The sequence below is a fragment of the Clupea harengus genome, chromosome 10 (genome assembly GCF_900700415.2).
Source record: "Clupea harengus chromosome 10, Ch_v2.0.2, whole genome shotgun sequence".
Lineage (NCBI taxonomy): Eukaryota > Metazoa > Chordata > Actinopteri > Clupeiformes > Clupeidae > Clupea > Clupea harengus.
The window spans coordinates 3243778-3262224 of NC_045161.1; the positions used below are offsets into that span (position 1 = coordinate 3243778).

General features: G+C 45.1%; 2 protein-coding genes across 4 annotated transcripts in view; both read left to right on the plus strand.

Annotated features, from left to right (window-relative positions):
* pde4ba (phosphodiesterase 4B, cAMP-specific a) overlaps positions 1-5975 on the plus strand; it is a 159970-nt gene extending 153995 nt beyond the window's left edge. For all 3 annotated transcript variants that reach the window (XM_012842227.3, XM_031575016.2, XM_031575017.2), the window contains 7 exons: positions 96-194; positions 400-564; positions 1059-1158; positions 1287-1441; positions 1534-1656; positions 1987-2169; positions 2715-5975. In XM_012842227.3, coding sequence (XP_012697681.1) covers positions 96-194; positions 400-564; positions 1059-1158; positions 1287-1441; positions 1534-1656; positions 1987-2169; positions 2715-3092 — 1203 coding nt within the window. In that variant the 3' untranslated portion in view covers positions 3093-5975. The remainder of the gene's footprint in view (positions 1-95; positions 195-399; positions 565-1058; positions 1159-1286; positions 1442-1533; positions 1657-1986; positions 2170-2714) is intronic.
* Positions 5976-12055: 6080 nt separating this feature from the next.
* The window catches only part of sgip1a (SH3GL interacting endocytic adaptor 1a), a 68451-nt gene continuing 62059 nt past the window's right edge, over positions 12056-18447 (plus strand). Inside the window, exon 1 of the mRNA XM_031575024.1 lies at positions 12056-12177. The gene's annotated coding sequence lies outside the window, so the exon portion shown is untranslated. The remainder of the gene's footprint in view (positions 12178-18447) is intronic.

Sequence of the window (18447 nt, forward strand, 5' to 3'; positions counted from 1 at the left end):
TATATTAAATGCTGTTTGTTGTTAGCAGTTGGTGTAAATCAAAGCTTTGAAAACTTGATTTGTGAGGTAACCGTTTCTCTTTTGCCCGTCCGCAGGAACTCGAGGACCTGAATAAGTGGGGATTGAACATCTTCACCGTGTCAGAATACTCCCACAGCCGGCCTCTCACCTGTATCATGTACGCCATCTTCCAGGTGAGTTGGCGTGTGTGTGTGTGTGTGTGTGTGTGCGTGCGTGCGTGCGTGCGTGCGTGCGTGCGTGCGTGAGGTGAGTCCAGTCTCAAAATGGACTCCCATATATCACACAGGCAGATTCCTGTATGCATCTGGTAGAGAACTGCACACCTTGCTGTCTGTGACCCTTTGTTAAATGGCCTCTTCCCTCTGTGTGTGTTTTCAGGAGAGGGACATGCTGAAGACATTCAAGATCCCGACGGACACGTTTGTGGCCTACATGATGACACTGGAGGACCACTATCACTCCGACGTGGCGTACCACAACAGCCTGCACGCCGCCGACGTGGCTCAGTCCACACACATCCTGCTCTCGACGCCTGCATTGGACGTAAGGGCTCACACACACACACACACACATACACACATACACACACACACACACACACACACACACACACACACACACACACACACATATCCTAGAGGCATCCTCATGCTAATATCTATACTTTCTTAAGGAAGATCCTAAAGAAATACTCCCTCTCTTACATGTCCTCAATTTCCCTACACATGCTTTTTTTATATAGAATGCTATTTGTCTTGCCACTTAGTTCATATATATCACTATCATTAAAAACAGCAGCAGTCCCGAGTTGCCATTTTGAAGCATAATGCCTGAGAGTGTCTCTCTCTCTCTCTCACACAGTAAGGCCTTCTTCTCAGCCTGTTATCAATCATGCCTTAATTAGTGTTTGTGTGTAAAGCACTTGTGTTAGGCCAGGGGAACACCGATAGGTCCACTGGGAGAACCACAGACTGGGATTAGTTTGCTCCTGTGTGTGTTTCTAAAAGCCCCCTCTCTCTTTGTTTTGTTCCACACAGGCCGTCTTCACAGACCTTGAGATCCTCGCCGCCATCTTTGCTGCTGCCATCCACGATGTGGACCATCCAGGAGTGTCCAATCAGTTCCTCATCAACACAAGTGAGTCAGCGCGCCTTCACGTTGGCCCACGTCTTTTAATGTGCCCATCCCCTCAGCGTGGATTGATTGCTCTGCAATAACCTCCTCTGAAGTGAGCTCACTGCTTTCCTCTGCTTCTCCGTTCTCAGATTCTGAGCTGGCCCTCATGTACAACGATGAGTCAGTCCTGGAGAACCATCATCTGGCTGTGGGCTTTAAGCTGCTACAGGAGGACAACTGTGACATCTTCCAGAACCTCCCAAAGAAGCAGAGACAGTCCCTCAGGAAGATGGTCATAGACCTGGTGAGTCTGTCCATCTTGTGTCCCATCCCAGCGTAAGATCAAACACAATGTTCTACAATCGGACAGTTCTAAGACCGCTTTTTCTTCTCCAGGTACTGGCTACAGACATGTCCAAGCACATGAGCTTACTGGCAGACCTTAAAACCATGGTTGAGACGAAGAAAGTGACTAGTTCTGGAGTGCTGCTCCTGGACAACTACACTGACAGGATACAGGTAACCATCTCCAACTCTTTATGTGTGTCTGTGTGTTTTTAGAGGCCTTGCGTGCCAGAAGAAGTACACCTTTCTCCATCAACGCCTACACTAATTGAACTAATTAATGTTCTGTGGAAGACTAAACCAGCCTGAGATCATTAGGATCACCGTCTACTGTGATGACGATAGTCTACGACCTCACCCTCTTACCTCCTCATATTCCTCTTCCCCACTATATTTTCCATTTCCCATGTAGTTATGCTCTCAAAATGAGTTGGATGTGGCACACATTTAGACATCAAAAGCTCATCGAAAGACCATTTTTTTTTTTTTTTTTTCGATGAACAGGTCCTGCGGAACATGGTGCACTGTGCCGACCTGAGCAACCCCACCAAGTCCCTGGAGCTGTACCGGCAGTGGACAGACCGCATCATGGACGAGTTCTTCCACCAGGGCGACCGGGAGAGAGAGCGTGGCATGGAGATCAGCCCTATGTGCGACAAGCACACCGCCTCTGTTGAGAAGTCTCAGGTTAGTTTTGCCTGGCCACCGGCCCACTATCAGTTGGTTATGACTGTACTCAAGGACCATAATGGAGGAACACCCTTTCTGAATGTCCTCCTGTCGCTTTGTGGTAATGACATTACAACGACTCTAGTTTCTCTTGTTTTGAACCTAGTTTCTCTTGTGCTGACACTCGTTTCTCTTGTGTTGACTCTAGGTTATCTTGTGTTGACTCTAGTTTCTCTTGTACTGACACTAGTTTCTCTTGTGTTGACACTAGTTTCTCTTGTGCTGAACCTAGTTTCTCTTGTGTTGACTCTAGTTTCTCTTGTACTGACACTCGTTTCTCTTGTGCTGAACCAAGTTTCTCTTGTGTTGAACCTAGTTTATCTTGTGTTGACTCTAGTTTATCTTGTACTGAACCTAGTTTCTCTTGTGTTGACTCTAGTTTATCTTGTACTGACTCTAGTTTCTCTTGTGTTGACTCTAGTTTCTCTTGTGTTGACTAGTTTATCTTGTGTTGACACTAGTTTCTCTTGTGATGACACTAGTTTCTCTTGTGTTGACTCTAGGTGGGCTTCATCGACTACATTGTGCACCCCCTGTGGGAGACGTGGGCTGACCTGGTGCACCCCGACGCACAGGACATCCTAGACACTTTGGAGGATAACAGGAACTGGTACCAGAGCATGATCCCTCAGAGCCCCTCACCCCCTTACGACACTGACAAGGATGGCCAGGGCGTGGGCGGCGGCGCTGGGGACAAGTTCCAGTTTGAGATGACCCTGGAGGAGGAGGACTCAGAGGGGACGGAGAAGGACGAACAGAGTCAGGGGGATGAGGAGGAGGAGGAAGAGGAAAGAGAGGAAGAGGACAGGGAAGAGCCCATGGAACCGGTCACCACGCACATTGAGATCGTCACGCACGACGCCTCACCCGTGGACACATAGGACCTGCTCTTTGCCTGCCAGTCGCTTAAACATGGCCGACACGGGTCTTTCACGTTTTCCTTTATCAAGAGGAAAGGAAATCTTGCTTAAAAGGCAATGTTTTTTGAGAAGCCCAAAAGGGGGCGTGCATTTGAGTCCCATTTGGTGAGGGGTAAGAGTCACACCCCATCCATGCACTTGCTTTTGGAGCCAGAGATGGACAGTTTCCGTGGGAACGACCACAGAGCTCTCAGGAAGAAAAATGCTGCAGACATTTTGGACCTGATTGATTGATTGACAAGTGACTTGGGGATAATGAAGGATTGGGGCCAACCAAATGACGTTTGTTTCCATTCAGACAAGCGTTAGACGTGTTGACACTACTGAAAGAGAGGAGTTTTTGTACCAAGTGACTTTTTATCAAGCTAACGGGATGTCAGGAGGTAGCAAAATGAACTACTGACAAGCGCGTTATTTGTAAAGACAGAAACTGTTCACTTTTTTCTGTACCATTTGTCTACAGACTTTGTGTGCCTTTTTTACTATTGTCTTTTTAAGAGTCTTTTTTATTTATTGAACACACTTTAGTAAAAATGTACGTGAAATGTCTTTGTTTTCTAAGGAAAAACAGCTTCAGAGTAGAATTGTTTTGTATTTCAGCAGAAAAAGAGATTTCAGTGTCTTCCTACGATATTAGGCAATATTAAGAATAATCCAAACATTAAACAAGCAGTCATAGTCTAAATTTTCCCATGAAATGTGCACTTTCTCTCACCTTTTTGTTGTTTTGTTTGAGTTTTTAATATGTACACAATCCTTACGTTTGTGTGGAGATCTGTAAGGCTCTTAACTCAGAACCCTTGTTAGCAGACGTTATGTCTGCACAGAACGAAGGCCCAAAACCTATTCAAAAATCTTTGATTTGATTTGTACACATTTCTGCTCTGTCAGAAGTGTTGTGTAACACCCACAGTATGACCAATTCGATCCAGTAGCCAGTACCAATGGAAAGTCTGAGTCAACAAACGACACGTTTGGCAAAGATGGGTTGCTGGCAGGAGGTTGGGGAGCGCGGTCAGTCTAATCATGTCATCTGCGCTTCATCTTCAGTCAGGCCAAAGCTATTTTCACTTCAAAGGTTTTTTGCCACTTAATACTCATCTTGTTAGTCCAAAACAATAGACACAACCTCGCCCTCCCTCCCCCTGGTGAGATCTGACCATGTAAGACCTGCTGCTGCCCCACTCAGAATCGACTACCATAATCCGGACTAAAGGATCCGAGCCAACCTTAACTGTCAGAGCAGAGACCTTTGGTGTGATGGCAAGCAGCTTTCATGTCAAATGGAATGGGCTTAAAAAGGCCTGGTTTGCATGAAGAGGTGAGCAGCTTGTCGTGTGTGTGTCGTGAAAGAGCTTCAGGAAGAGACCCCTCAAGCGCCACCTCTTTGTACTGACCTCCTGCCATTACCGTGTGTTGCCTCATGCTATCCCTGGACTGCTAATTACGATGAAATTAAACTAATTAGAAATTAGACATTGAGATGAAATTAAAGATCGCACTATTCTTTAGTGTACAAATGTAACTGAAGTGAATAACGACACACTCCCTTTCAAAGCTACAGAAACATATATCGAACAAAGACAGATTCGATTTGAAATACTGGAGTTTAGTTTCTTTTCATTTTTGGTCCTCATTGAGGTTTGTATCCCCAATGACGATAAGTCATGATCCAATCCAAATTTGATTTGTTCTTCATGCTCTATGGTACTTAAGATACCCTACTCTATTTCACTCAAGCAGAAGAAAATGAAGGCCTATATGGCATTTTCACCAATATGTATGTATGTACTGTGTGTGTGTGTGTGTGTGTGTGTGTGTGTGTGTGTGTGTGTGTGTGTGTGTGTGTCTGTGTGTGCATTCGTGTACACGACTTCACCCCATATGTATCATCAGCCCATGTATTTTTCAACTTTGTCCGGTTTGTCACGCAAGCTCCCATCGGTCCTCTTGCTGTTTATAACAGTATATTTATTATTCTAGGCTGTAAATAAGAATGATGTTTCATTGTAAATCTATTTTAATTTATATGCACTTGCATTACCGGAGAGTGGTGGTGTTACATGTGTAGTGGACTCAGAGTTTGAGTCCAACTTCTTTTTTTATTTTATTTGGTAAGAAATTGTTTTGTTTTATATATAAATAAATAAATATATATAGATATATCTATATGAATATATCGCACAATGTCTGACTGCTTCAATCAGCAGCATTTAAAGGCATATGTTAACCAGTGGCTGGAATTGCACAACGCTGGCCAAGGTAGTGGCTTCATGCAGAGTGGCTTGGTGTCAGGACAGGACAGGACAGGACAGGACGCTGGGATGCCCAGACATGGCACTCCAGCATTTTGAAGAAGGCATTTTGAATGCAGACTGCTGATAGAGTTTTGGTTGAAACAGTTTGAAAAAAGAAAACGGCAATCTCCTCACACACGCTCCGTGTCAGTCAGACTGAGGGGACATATTGGCAGCATGTCACATTATTTCTAGAGCACCAATGTGAATTGATATATTACAAAAAAATGTGATTATCTGTAATTATTTGTGCTAATGTGAAACTATTTTTTCTGACCAAACTTGTTAGCAGTTTTGAAATTCAAATTGTCAGTATAACGTTGTTCAATCTATGTTCAATCTTTTGGTCCGAGTTGTGTCCAAATGACTAGCCCGAGTTAGCACTATCTGCATGACAGACGGGTTTTCTATGTCTGTTAAAATCCCGCATTGTTGCAGGTGGATATTCAGTGTTTCACACAATGTATGGTATAATATTGTATATTGTGTTCAATAAAATCTGAAACTACTTTTCTATGAAGTGATTAAAAAAGAAAGCATGAATATATTTCCTCCTCTCTGGCTCTTTATTTCTGTGCCTTTTGGTGTCGACACCAAAGAAAAACCTAACATGTAATCAAGCAAGTCATGGAATTTCTGCATTATTTGCAAGAGAATTCCCGTAAAGCATTCAGTCACTTTTCGTTGCAACAACCACAACAAACCATTGCAAGATCCTGGAGGGTTCATAAAAATGACACACATCAAATTCATTATTTCTTGGTTGTCGTTAAGGTTCCTTACACATTAAGCATGTTAATATATCCCCTGGCCTCATTCCTACCGGCTGTCAACACTTTTTTAAAGTGAGAAACACATGGCTTGAAATTCCACATTGGATAACACACTCATCCATGCTGTTATTTACTATAACAGATAATAATAATAATAATTATTATTATTATTATTACTATAACAGATGCGTTGTGTTGTTTAAACACAAACACTGACATAGTTATACAGACTAAATGAAAGTGTTAAACAACAGCCAGGGTTAATCCCCAAAACATCCAAATACTGAATAGCCTTTATAACCAACATCACTAGTTCCACCACCAAGTGACTTGTTGGTGTGTGCCCAAAGTGCCATCCTAAGAACACCAGATTGCGTTTGCATCCTGGTAAACTGATTTGTTGGCTGTTCCAAGGGGCCGTGGAGGAGTGGTGCTTTGCATCAATGTCAAAATGATGTGACAGGGCAAGATTGCATCATGGAGTCAGACATCTGTCCTTTGCTCTCAAATATGGTGCTGCCCCTTGGTGACCTAATGCCATGAATGACTTGCTGGTTTGTGCTTAAGTGTCAATGCAGCCCCTTGTCTCCAACCCTCCTCAGGCCCTGCTGGGGTTCTGTAAGAAAAGAAGGAAAATGTGTGTGTGTGTGTGTGTGTGTGTGTGTGTGTGTGTGTGTGTGTGTGTGTGTCCAATCATTCTAAGCTTCTGACCTTGTGGTGTGAGCAGAGCGGCAGTTAACTTCCCCTTTTCAGTAATAGTGCTGCAATCTGTGAATGAACATGGGGTTAGAGTTGGGTGACACATCACTGAACATTAAGATGGAAACTTTTAAAGGTATTTTGATCAGAATTCCGACATTACAACCAGATGTACCCTAATGAATGTATTTGATCAAAATAACTCAAAATGAAAGATGCTACTGTAGATATTTAGAATGTCCAACCAATACTGATAAATACTTCAATCAGTAAGCTAAATTCATTCATTTAAAACAAATCAAATGTATTCCATGACGCCAACACTCCTAGATTATAAACCACAACACATGTCTGGGCTCTTTCTGTGTAGCACCAACCCTGCCCCAGGGCCGGCACTACCCAGTGATCTTAATGACATGTTCCATCCCATCCACCAGCCCGGGCTACGGCGTGGTGACGGGGGGGGGGGGGGGGGGGGGGTGCTGAGTCATCTCTCTGCTGATGTTTCAGGCCCCCCCCCCCCACCGCTGTAACTCCCCCAAGGCACTCCACCCTGGTGGTTAATGGAGATGATGATCAAGTACATTTCATGTGGGCCCTGCTTACGCAGGCATGACGATGTCGACCAACACGTGCAGCATAATTTCCTCTTGCGTCTAAGTTTCATTTTAGCTGCCTCGGCGGCCTCATTATCTCTCTTTTATTTAAGCTGCCTTAGTCATGTCATGTGATGTGATTTAAGGTGACCTTCAGTGCCACGGAAGGCACCATTAAATAATAATAATAATAATTTATTTTATTTGTAATGCACTCTTCATTCAAAAGAATCTCAGAGTGCCAACATATTAGAAACTAACTATAATAATACAATAAAATACAAATGAATTAACATAAGCATAATAGAAAACTTTTTAACATTTTAACATACGATTTAACACAAGGCCAGAAATGCCTTCCTGAATAAAAATGCAATTACAATAAAAGTACAATTTATTATTATTATTATACCTAAATAACAGGACCATTATCTTCCTGGTATTCCTACCACCAACCACTAATATTTGTCACCCTGCTTAAAGGGGTAATCTATTTTCAATTTTTTTATTTTCTATTTCTATTTGAGTTGAAATATGATCAGTGGGATGTGATCGACTTCTACCTAGCCCAATGTTTCAGCAATGTCAGATTGGGTGGGCAGAAAACCTCTCTTTTAAAGATGCAATTGTTGGGAAGTAGTTAGTTAGTGATGCTGTTTAGTGATGCAGTGTTACAGTAAACTTGAAACTGGATTCATTCAAATCAGGAGAGAAGAAATCACTTGCAACAAATTTGATCTTAAGGGGAGTATTTCATGCAAAGCTCTAAAGCCAGACTTGATCTTTTCACAATCAAAAAAGGAACATTTTGGCAATTGCATATTTTAGTGTTTCCTCTACCAGAGACCTTTGGAATCCTTGAGCAGGTATATGGAACGAACACTGGGTCTGGCCGAGGTGACCTGCGACTGGCTGTGTCTCCTTGGCCTGCATGCTGCTATGGCTATGATTAACCAGCTGCCTGACGTCAATGGTGCAATGGGGGAGCGGAGTGGAGCCATCCCAGTAATGGGTCATATGCTAAGTATAAACAGGTGCGGTGGGAGAGGTGTAGCTTAGCATAGCTCGTCCTCCAAACAGGCCAGCTCAATCTAGCTGACTCCCAACACCACCACCACCCCCCACGTGCCGTCATCGTCACCCATACCTTGAACTGTCTTCTAACCCCACCCCACCCCACCATATCTCCACATCTCCTTGAAATGCACTGGTGCGTCATCACATTTACATGCCGCTGCGATCTCAAAAATCCCGGCTCAGGTCACCGTATCAAATGGCTGGCATGTGTGGTGATGGTTTCTGGGGGGTGGTGGTGTGGATAGGAGACGTATAATGAGACACACTTTCACACCCTCCTAACCCCTCCCCGGGGAATATTACTCCTGTAAATGAAGACAGTAAAACGGGAGGGGGTGATCTCTCCTGCCCGATCTATTTTTAAACCGGCCAATTAGGAGAAGAGGCTGATGCTCTTTCCCTTGTCTGCACTCCCACTGTATTTCCCTTCCCTTCGCAAGAACGCTCTCTTTTTCTTAAACATTTTCCAGACCATTAAGAAAGGATGAAGGCCAAAACCTTCCACTCAAAACCTTCAGGTTGTATGGTGTAAATGCTGTAATATAATAACTATTTGAACAATAAAATGTGTTGCCTCATTTATTGCCCTGCAAGTTTAAAGGACCTGGAATCAAATGACTGAAGCTATTGTATAGAATAGCTTGACATTACTGGAGGTTAAGGGCCTGGGTAGTCTGGCAGGGCTGTAAGTGAGTGGTCTGCTGTACAGTGACACGGACGAAGGTTCCAGTAACGCAAACATACGATGATGATAGATTGTCCAGATGTCTGTCTGGACATGGAATGGTGTGTGAGTAATGTCTGTCTGTCTGTCTGGTCTCTCTTCAAGAAAGCGCTCTCCCCTTTCAGACAGGGATCTCTTTGCCCTGAATGAGCCAAGGCCTTCTGCGCAGGTTACATTCTGAGACGCATTTAAACGAGCCCCTGTCTGCTGTGAATAGGAGTCTGGTCTGGACTTGGCTTTTCTTACGAGGCTTCCCCACAGCTCTGACTCGCCGTGTCTCAAAAGCTCTCCTCGCAGCCTGAATAATAACAACTCCAGACTCAATCACCCGCAACATTTTATAGTGCATTCCTAGGAAACTTTCACATGAATGCAAAACTTCTTTGGCCCAGGGTCCTGTCAGTAACAGACGGTTAAGGGGGTAAAGGGATAATGCCAACTTAGTACATTCCTTTTTGTCATTTCTGCCCGTCTCTTTCCTCACTCTTATCATTCCCTATGATTGGAGGTTATTTAGTGTGTCACAGCAGAGCTCAGACATCATTACCTGGTGTCACACATTCCCCTCCGCTTCTCACCACTCCTTCCACCCAGTCTCAACCCCTCCCTTTCCTTTACTGGACGGGGTGCACTCCATTGCCAGTCCAAACATAAATGGCTTTTCAGGCTCAGGAGTTGCTCTGAGGTCACCAGTGGTTTCTGACTGGTTGGCTGTGTGAGCGTCTGTCTGGAGCAGGCTCCACTTCACGGCCGCTGCAGTGACCCTGGGAGAAATGGAGGGTTTTTTGAGGGTCTTGGGTTGGCGCTGCATGCATGGCACCATTACATCAGTGTCTCTCTCCCCGTGTCGGGGGCCCCCGTGCCTGTTTTTACAGGATCTGCCCTCGGGCTGCTGCTGGCAACACAAGCTGCTGAAACGAGATTGCAGAGCTTTCTCTTTTCCATATTTTCTCTACTCTAAATGTCTCTCTCTCTCTCTCTCTCTCTCTCTCTCTCTCTCTCTGCGCTCCTTGCACAAACTTCTCTCCACCCACGCAGCCCCATATACACTCATGCAATGCCAAGCTGCTGTGGGAGGGAGGGTGGCAGTGCTGGGAGTCCTCTTAGTGCAGTGAGGCTTGCAGCAGGGAAGGGAAGGGTGAACATGGAAGGAGAGCTCCCTCTCTCCCTGGGGGGGTGACTCTGCTAGTGCTACTGCCACGGCTGAGGAACTCAAATGGGCTCTGACATTTGCTGGATGGAGCCTGTAGCTAGCCTAGCCTCACATGGCACTCTGTCAGCAGATTCACAGCAGGACAGGGACACGCGAGGACAGGAGCCATTTAGAAGGGGGCTGAGAGTGAGGGGCAGAGGGGATTAAAGTACATATTACCAGGGTGAGACGGGACCAAAGGTTCTCTGAATTGGGGCTAAATTATCCCCCACCCATATTTTTCTCAGTCATTCTGCCACATATTCATTCATGCACACATACATAAACACACACACACTCTCTCTCTCACTCACTCACTCTCACATGCACTCATTCACTCACTCTCTCACACACACTCTCTCTCTCTCTCACACACACACACGCACGCACTCACACTCTCTCTCTCTCTCTTTCTCTCTCACACACACTTACACTCTCTCTCTCACACACACACACACTCACTCTCTCTCTCGGGCGCTCTCGCTCCCTCTCACACACTCACACACACACACACTTACGTCCAACTGTAGACAGATGACCTGGAACAGACAGCTCCTCCATTTTGTGACTCTACTGTACTTGGGTTATTCCTCTCTGTGCTGCGATGCGGAGTGCTGAGGGACACGTGCACAGACCCTCCTTCCTTCTTGCCACACAGATGAGATCAACAGCTGTTTGCATGAGATATCCCTGCAGTGAAGCGCACGTGCTGATGAATGGACATAACTAACCCACACAATTATTTGACTGCCTGAGCTGTTGGTATGAACCCCATGATATCAAAAGAAAGAAAGAAAGTGAGAGAAAAAAACCTTTATTCACCATATTTGGCACAAATATTTGATTTACAGTATTCTGATAAAGTCCTCCAGCCTAAAACTGATGGGGCTCCACTGGCAGACAGATTTGATTTAGTCAAATGGCAAATTAAATAGATTCCTTTGTCTTTTAATAATGTCTGCAATGACACTCTCTCTGTCAAACATGGAAAAGGTTGGTTGTGATTGGACATTCAAATTAGATTGGAAGCCATTACATAAGTTTAGCATTTAATATAGATTTCTATGTATACTGACGAGTAATATAAATAATTATATTATACAAATCAACTTATATAGGCCTAAATATTAGTGATAATAGTTATGAATAAATAATTTGTTGTGAAGAGAAGTAAAGTAAAACTGGACAGCATTGTAAAGTTGCGATTTATATTATTTTGTGGGGTATGAACACCCAACATGTAGGAATTCAGCACAGATATTTAAGGTAATTTGACAGGTGATTGAGAACTTGTGAAAACCTTCAGGTGTGGTCAATTTCCCCAGTGATTCTTTCCTCAGGGACTAAAGGAATAGGCCTACTTATCTTAAGGTCTCCACTTCATTTATACTTCATAGTCCATTTTATTTACTTTTCTTTCAACTGCCAGACATTGATGTCTGTCTTCTAACTGTCGTCTAACTTCACCTTGAGTGAATTCTGTGAATGTGGATTTGCAGGAAAAGTCACAGAACGTGCACACACACATGCTCCTGTTCGTGACAGCCAAGCACAACAAGTGAGTAGACTATTGACCGCATTATGAAGCGAATACATCGAATTGACTGCCGAGGTAGCGTATTAGGTAGCAGACATTTGGTTGAATAACACACTTATCCTGACGGGAGACTTGACCTGACGCCAAAGAGGTGAATATAACTCTTTTTTTTTTATTTGAGCTCGCAAATTTCTCTTTGAAGTAGGTCGCAACAACAGGGCTTCCGTGTTTATATTGCGCAAGGACGAATGTGCGAAATCAGGAGGGCGTAAAATGAACAATGATCTATGCACGCATTTATCTCTTAACAGAGTTTTGTTAATGTTACACTTTAAACTTGAGACATTTCAAGGAAAGTCGACGTAATGGGTACCAGTATCTCCACGGAACCAAGGGGATTTTTGTTTTTTTTGTGAGTTCCCCCCTCCCGAAATTATGCAACAGGGCGGTTTGAAGGCGTCATGAAGACTTCACCTAGTCTACATTTTCATTAAAACGAACAGTTTGTGGATGAAGAAGTGTGACGCAGTTGAACCAAGTTGTGTGTGTGTGTGTGTTTAATTAAATGTGTTGGCTGGTGCTATATTTCTATTTAGAGAGGCAATTGAATGATTGCGCCAGTTACACCGAGTGTAAGTAGCAGGCTATAATTACCACACGAAAGAAAGATGAAAATAACAGCATCATATTTAGACATGAACGTTAGGATGAGGTCAAATCAAAGTAAAATCCTCTGTGAAGTTTCTTTGACAGCAGTAGCAACAACACTACAACTTTTTAATTGATATCTTACTTTAAAGAGAGAGAGAGTTAATTGCAAACTCTTGCTACACCAATGTGTCTCAGATATATTCTGCACTTAATTTAATAAACAAATTATATTTAAGGAAAAAGCACTGCTGGCTATACTGCTGGAGGTGGAAAATGAGCTGTGTAGAGAGCTAGAGAGAGGAAGGGAGGGAGCTGTCGTGAGAGAGGGAGAGTGAGCTCAGTCTAGGCTTGGCTGGTGATTGCAGGCCCTCTGTCGACCCCCTGAAGTTGCTGATGACTTGTTGCTGTGCTACAGCACATGATGGAACTGGAGGGAGTTATTCTCTAAGGGTTGTGTTCACAGAGTTCGTTGGCTGACCAAGCTGGGGAAAACCTAGGGTGAGGTGGTGTTTGGATCAGACTTCTACACAGACAAAGATCCCCCTCATGTATCAAATGGGCAAAAGCTGAGACCGGAGAGGTTTTTGGACTGATGTGAGCTGCTGATTAGTGAAACATTGTGTGGTCAGTAGCAGATTGTGAATGATGAGAATGACAAACAGATGCCCAGCTGTGTTTACCCCTCATGGCTGAGGGTTCCTGAGGTTAATTACATTAGATTCAAAATGGCTACTGTCTCACGTCTGGTTCTGCTGTCACGTGCACTGGCCTGACATGAGAGTGCACAGTGCTCAGGTGGGCTATCTCCCGGGCCTTTCTGTGTGGAGTTTGCATGTTCTCCCCGTGTTCACAAGGGGTTTCCTCCACTAAGAACCCCAACAGTAAAAACATGCAAAATAACAGAACTCGATGTCCATCCCTGACCAAAGATGGACAGTTCACTTCACTTGGTCCCCGGGCGCTGCAAAGCTGCCCACTGCTCCTGGGAGGTCCTTGAGGAAGGACGGTCCAGGATGGGGAAAAAGCAGAAAATAAATTCACCGCGACCTCAGGCCTACCTGCGTGTGTGTGTGTGTCCTGTGTCGCCTCCATATATGCACGTGTGTGTTCCAGTGTGTCGTGTGTGCCATTAAAAACCTGACAAAGGTCTTAATTATTATTATTATGAGTCCCAGGTGGGAGTGATCCACATGTGTCATCTGTCATCTCAGGGGATGTGCTGTGGTTCTGGTGACCCTCACAGATTCAGACCTGATTTATTCGATCCACTCACACAATACTGCGTTGTGCTGCCATTAGTAAAAACGATTCTTTTCCATCCATAGAAGGGCCCTTAAATATCTACCATGCTTCTCCTTAGAACCAGATGACATGTCGTGTCTTTACAAGTTTTATGTTGTTTTGTGATGTCAAGTATTGATTGTTTTGTGTAACAACTGCAGTTGGTGGGACTAGGTGGTGGGACATTGTCTATGTTGTCTTTAAGCGATTAGGACCAAGCTTTTCTTAATGTGTTCAATCTTCTCAATAGTGCAGTGGTCGGGGTTGTGGTCACACGTGAGTTAATGTATGACTGTAAGCTTGGCTTTGATCCAGTGGTGGGGTGCTCAGTGAAGTCAGCAAAGCAGTGATTCAGGCACTCACACCCACTGGAGAGAATCTAGCAGCCGGTTAAAGTTTATTACACAACCCCGCCATTGGACCACATCAAAGGGCACTGGGGGATCACAAGACACTGTCAAGAAGGGTGTTTGTGTGCATACATGCAGGCGTGTGTGCTCAGGCTAAGGGGTTTGGGGTGGTTTCTGGAGTTGAGAATGTACCACTGAACAGTCAAGCAGTCGGTGTACACTATTATCAAACCACCATCAACACACCATGAGTCTTTTGGAGTACTTAATGCTAGGACATAGGTGTAGTTACTTCAGCTGATTATGTAATTGATGTTGAAACAGAGTGTGTTAAAATACCCTGGAATGTCTGGGTGACATTTGATTTGTCTTATTTGGGTCTAGTTTGGCAAGGTGGTGTTTTGTGTGTGTGTGTGTGTGTGTGTGTGTGTGCGCCCTCAGGCTTCTGACGCTCGCGTTGCTGACCCCGGACTGTCGTAGTCCACCCAGGATAGCTGCTGGCGCTTGCATGCCCCCTGCATACCTCCTAAATCTGCTCCCCTTGCCCTCGAGAGAGAGCGTCAGGCCCTCGAGCGAGGCATGGTGCCCCCTTTTCCCCACCCTGTTGCTGCAGGCTGACCTGGGTCTGTGAGGTTTCACGCCTCCATGTGGCCAAACAATAACAAGCCTTGGCCCAGAGTGGTGCACGTGCAGGCAGCAGAAATCCCCCTGTCTGTCTGTCTGTCTGTCTGTCTGTGTCTGTCTGTCGGTGTGGACAGGGTGACTCACGGAGAAGTACAGACAGGAAGGGGAAATTGTATAATGGTGCATGTGAATCCTGATCTGTTGTATTGGGGAAATTTTAGTTGTTTTCCAGGAAAGGCCATTTGCTCTAGAATGGAGCCTGATGAGTCTTGTTTCTGGTGATGTCCAGTCCATGTGTTGTATGATTTCACTGGGCCATAGACTCTCACACGCTTCTGGGACCATAGACTCTCACACGCTTCTGGGACCATAGACACTCACACGCTTCTGGACCATAGACACTCACACGCTTCTGGACCATAGACACTCACACGCTTCTGGGACATAGACTCTCACACGCTTCTGGGACCATAGACACTCACACGCTTCTGGACCATAGACACTCACACGCTTCTGGACCATAGACACTCACACGCTTCTGGGACCATAGACACTCACACGCTTCTGGGCCATAGACACTCGCACGCTTCTGGACCATAGACACTTGCACGCTTCTGGACCATAGACACTCACACGCTTCTGGGACATAGACACTCACACGCTTCTGGACCATAGACACTCACACGCTTCTGGACCATAGACACTCACACGCTTCTGGACCATAGACACTCACACGCTTCTGGACCATAGACACTCACACGCTTCTGGGACCATAGACACTCACACGCTTCTGGGTCATAGACACTCACACGCTTCTGGACCATAGACACTCACACGCTTCTGGGCCATAGACACTCACACGCTTTTGGACCAGACTGACGTGCTTTGCTGGGGAAGTGGAGGTCTTCCAGGCAAACTCCCCAGGAAAAGGTACCATACAACAAGCACAACAGAATCCCCCTGACACATAATTATGCTGTTATTTATGATGAGGCTATACTCCCAGGGGCTTGTGGGATGTTGAAGGCCTTTCTTCACCAAGGGGAAGTCGAGGCTGATGAGTAATCCATGCTGCAGGAAAACTGGGAGGTTTGGGATGAGCACCCTCGAGAGGAACTGTCTCTGGAGCTAAGGCTATAACCGTAAAGAGATCTAGGAGCTGTGGGGATTAGTGTTCCTTTAAACCCTTGTGGGTGAGCTGAGGTCTGGTGTAGTGCGTCATGCAGACATGCAGTCTGACAGATGTGGGATCTTTTTTTTTTTTTTGTGTTCTGGTGGTGAGTAAGATGTGTTGGCTGCTAGGCCCTGAGTGCTGGTGGATTTGAGCGTGTTCTCCCCTGCTGTTCTACTGAAGGGAAAAGCGAAGCTGCTCCATCCCAGCTCTTTTGATGTGTGTGTGTGTGTGTGTGTGTGTGTGTGTGTAGGAGTGCCCCAGTTTCACGATCCCTCCTCGCTGTGTTTTTCCAGGTTAGCGTTCGCTCACTGCTCGTTCACTGGAGAGTGCCCAAGAAGAAGCATCTCTTCAGGGTGACCCTGTCTGCTGTGGGACAGAAGGGCTGAGGGTAGTGAGCCTGCAGGGACCAGGTAGGGGTACAGCACTGATGAATGGAGACCAAAAAAAAATCCCTCACCCAATTTCCGAGACCTGCCGCAATTGCGTCACACTGTGGCCTCTGGGGTGCGGTGGCAACGTCACTGCATACGCGTAACCCAAAGGACAAAGAGAACCTGGGCATGCTGAAGAAGGAAATAGAGGAGAGGTGCTGTTGGAACTGGAGGCATTAGTGATTTAGTTTTCTCATTGTGCTCTTTCAGCATACCCCCATTTTAAATGAACTGATGAAAATCATGAGATTTGAAAAGGGACAGGGTCAAGGCGGGAGGGGAGACGTATTGTGGGCCATGTGGAGGTGGTTTGGGAGTGGCGGTGAGATGTTTGGAGATGTGCTCCTGATTGCGGAGTGAGTTGGCTCTGTTTATTTAGGTCTGAGTCTCCCTGTGGATATTGTAGATGGGAGGAATAACAATGACATGACATCAGTGGGTTACAACATCTGAACTCTTGTCTACTGCCGCTCCCCTAATCTTTTTTTTTTTCCCCCCAGTCTCTCACAATTCCTTACTCTGTATTCTTTCTTTCTTTTTTGCGCTTTCTGTATTTCTTTCTCTTTCTATCTCTTTTTCATTTTCTCACTCTCCTTTTCTCTCTCTCTGCAGAGGGTTGTAAGCCTATGAAAAACAGCCATGACCCTCTCTCCTTACAACTACTGCTTTGGGGAAGGGCACTGGCCTCTTAGCCTGTTTAGACAGGGCCTCAACCTCCATATTTCATAACCACTCCACACATCTTGGCCTGCAGATGAAAGTGACCCAAACTAGGGCAAACTGTGCCCCTCACATAGGCAGGAGATCATACAGTGGAGATTGGACAGTCCTTTAAGGGATGGACAGGCTGGATAGACAAGAGACAACTCCACAGCAGATGCAGTTGCTCTGGAAACCATCAGTTGCTGTGTAAGCTTTGCCTCTTACCTAGGGCTGACTTTTTTTCTGGAGAGCTAGAACATATAGGAAAAACAAACAGCTAAGATTTGAACTGCAGTGTTGCATTTCTCTCAAATAGCTTGGGGAACTTCTGGTTATGGTGTACTTTCTAAAGGCAAATAGTTATACTTTTGAGGGTGTATCTCAATTTTTCTCTGGCACTTTGTGAACTGATGTTTGGCTGGTTTGCGTGCGTGCGTGCGTGTGTGCGTGCGTGCGTGGATAGGGGTGTATGGATAGGGGTTGTTGAGTGATACATCATTTTAGCCTCCACAGGAAACGCATTCTTCTCGTTCCTGCTTGACAGCTTGACTTCAGCATGCATCTAAGACACCAATATACACTGACTCCTTGTGCTATCTCTTGTGCTATCTGTTATGTTTACGGAGTAAACAACTGAGTAGGCTCTAATTAGCAGAGTAGAGAATAGGGATATAGACTTCTGGTTGCATTGTATAAATAATAACTGTAGCACCTGTGGTGATGTATGTATTAATAACCTGAAATGAATGTCTTGGTCAGGCCCAGTTTGTCAGAATGACTGAGTTTTTAGGGGCAGGGGAAACTAGTGCCAAATCTTGGGTGTCATCGGCTGATGTGCAGCAAATGAGCCCTTTTTTAATGGTGTAATTTACAGTTTTAAAGAAAGAACCCAGTCAGAAAGGCCTGGGTAAACATTGTCTCCTTTTGCACCAACACAAAACAAAAACTGAGTAAGTTAGACAAGCAGAATTCGCCATTCACAGAGAGAGTCGTGCTGAGAACTGGCTGTTGCCATGACACCAAGACTGTACTCAGACAAGAGGAATATGTGAATTGACGGTGTGCTTCTGGAATGCCACGTCTGTTACCATGGCAACGGGGGGTGTATGTGACCATGATCAATGCAGTCGTTCATGTTAGTAGCGTTGACATGGTCATTAGATGCATAGCAATGGCTCGTCTTACAGACACTAATCTTATTTACATTC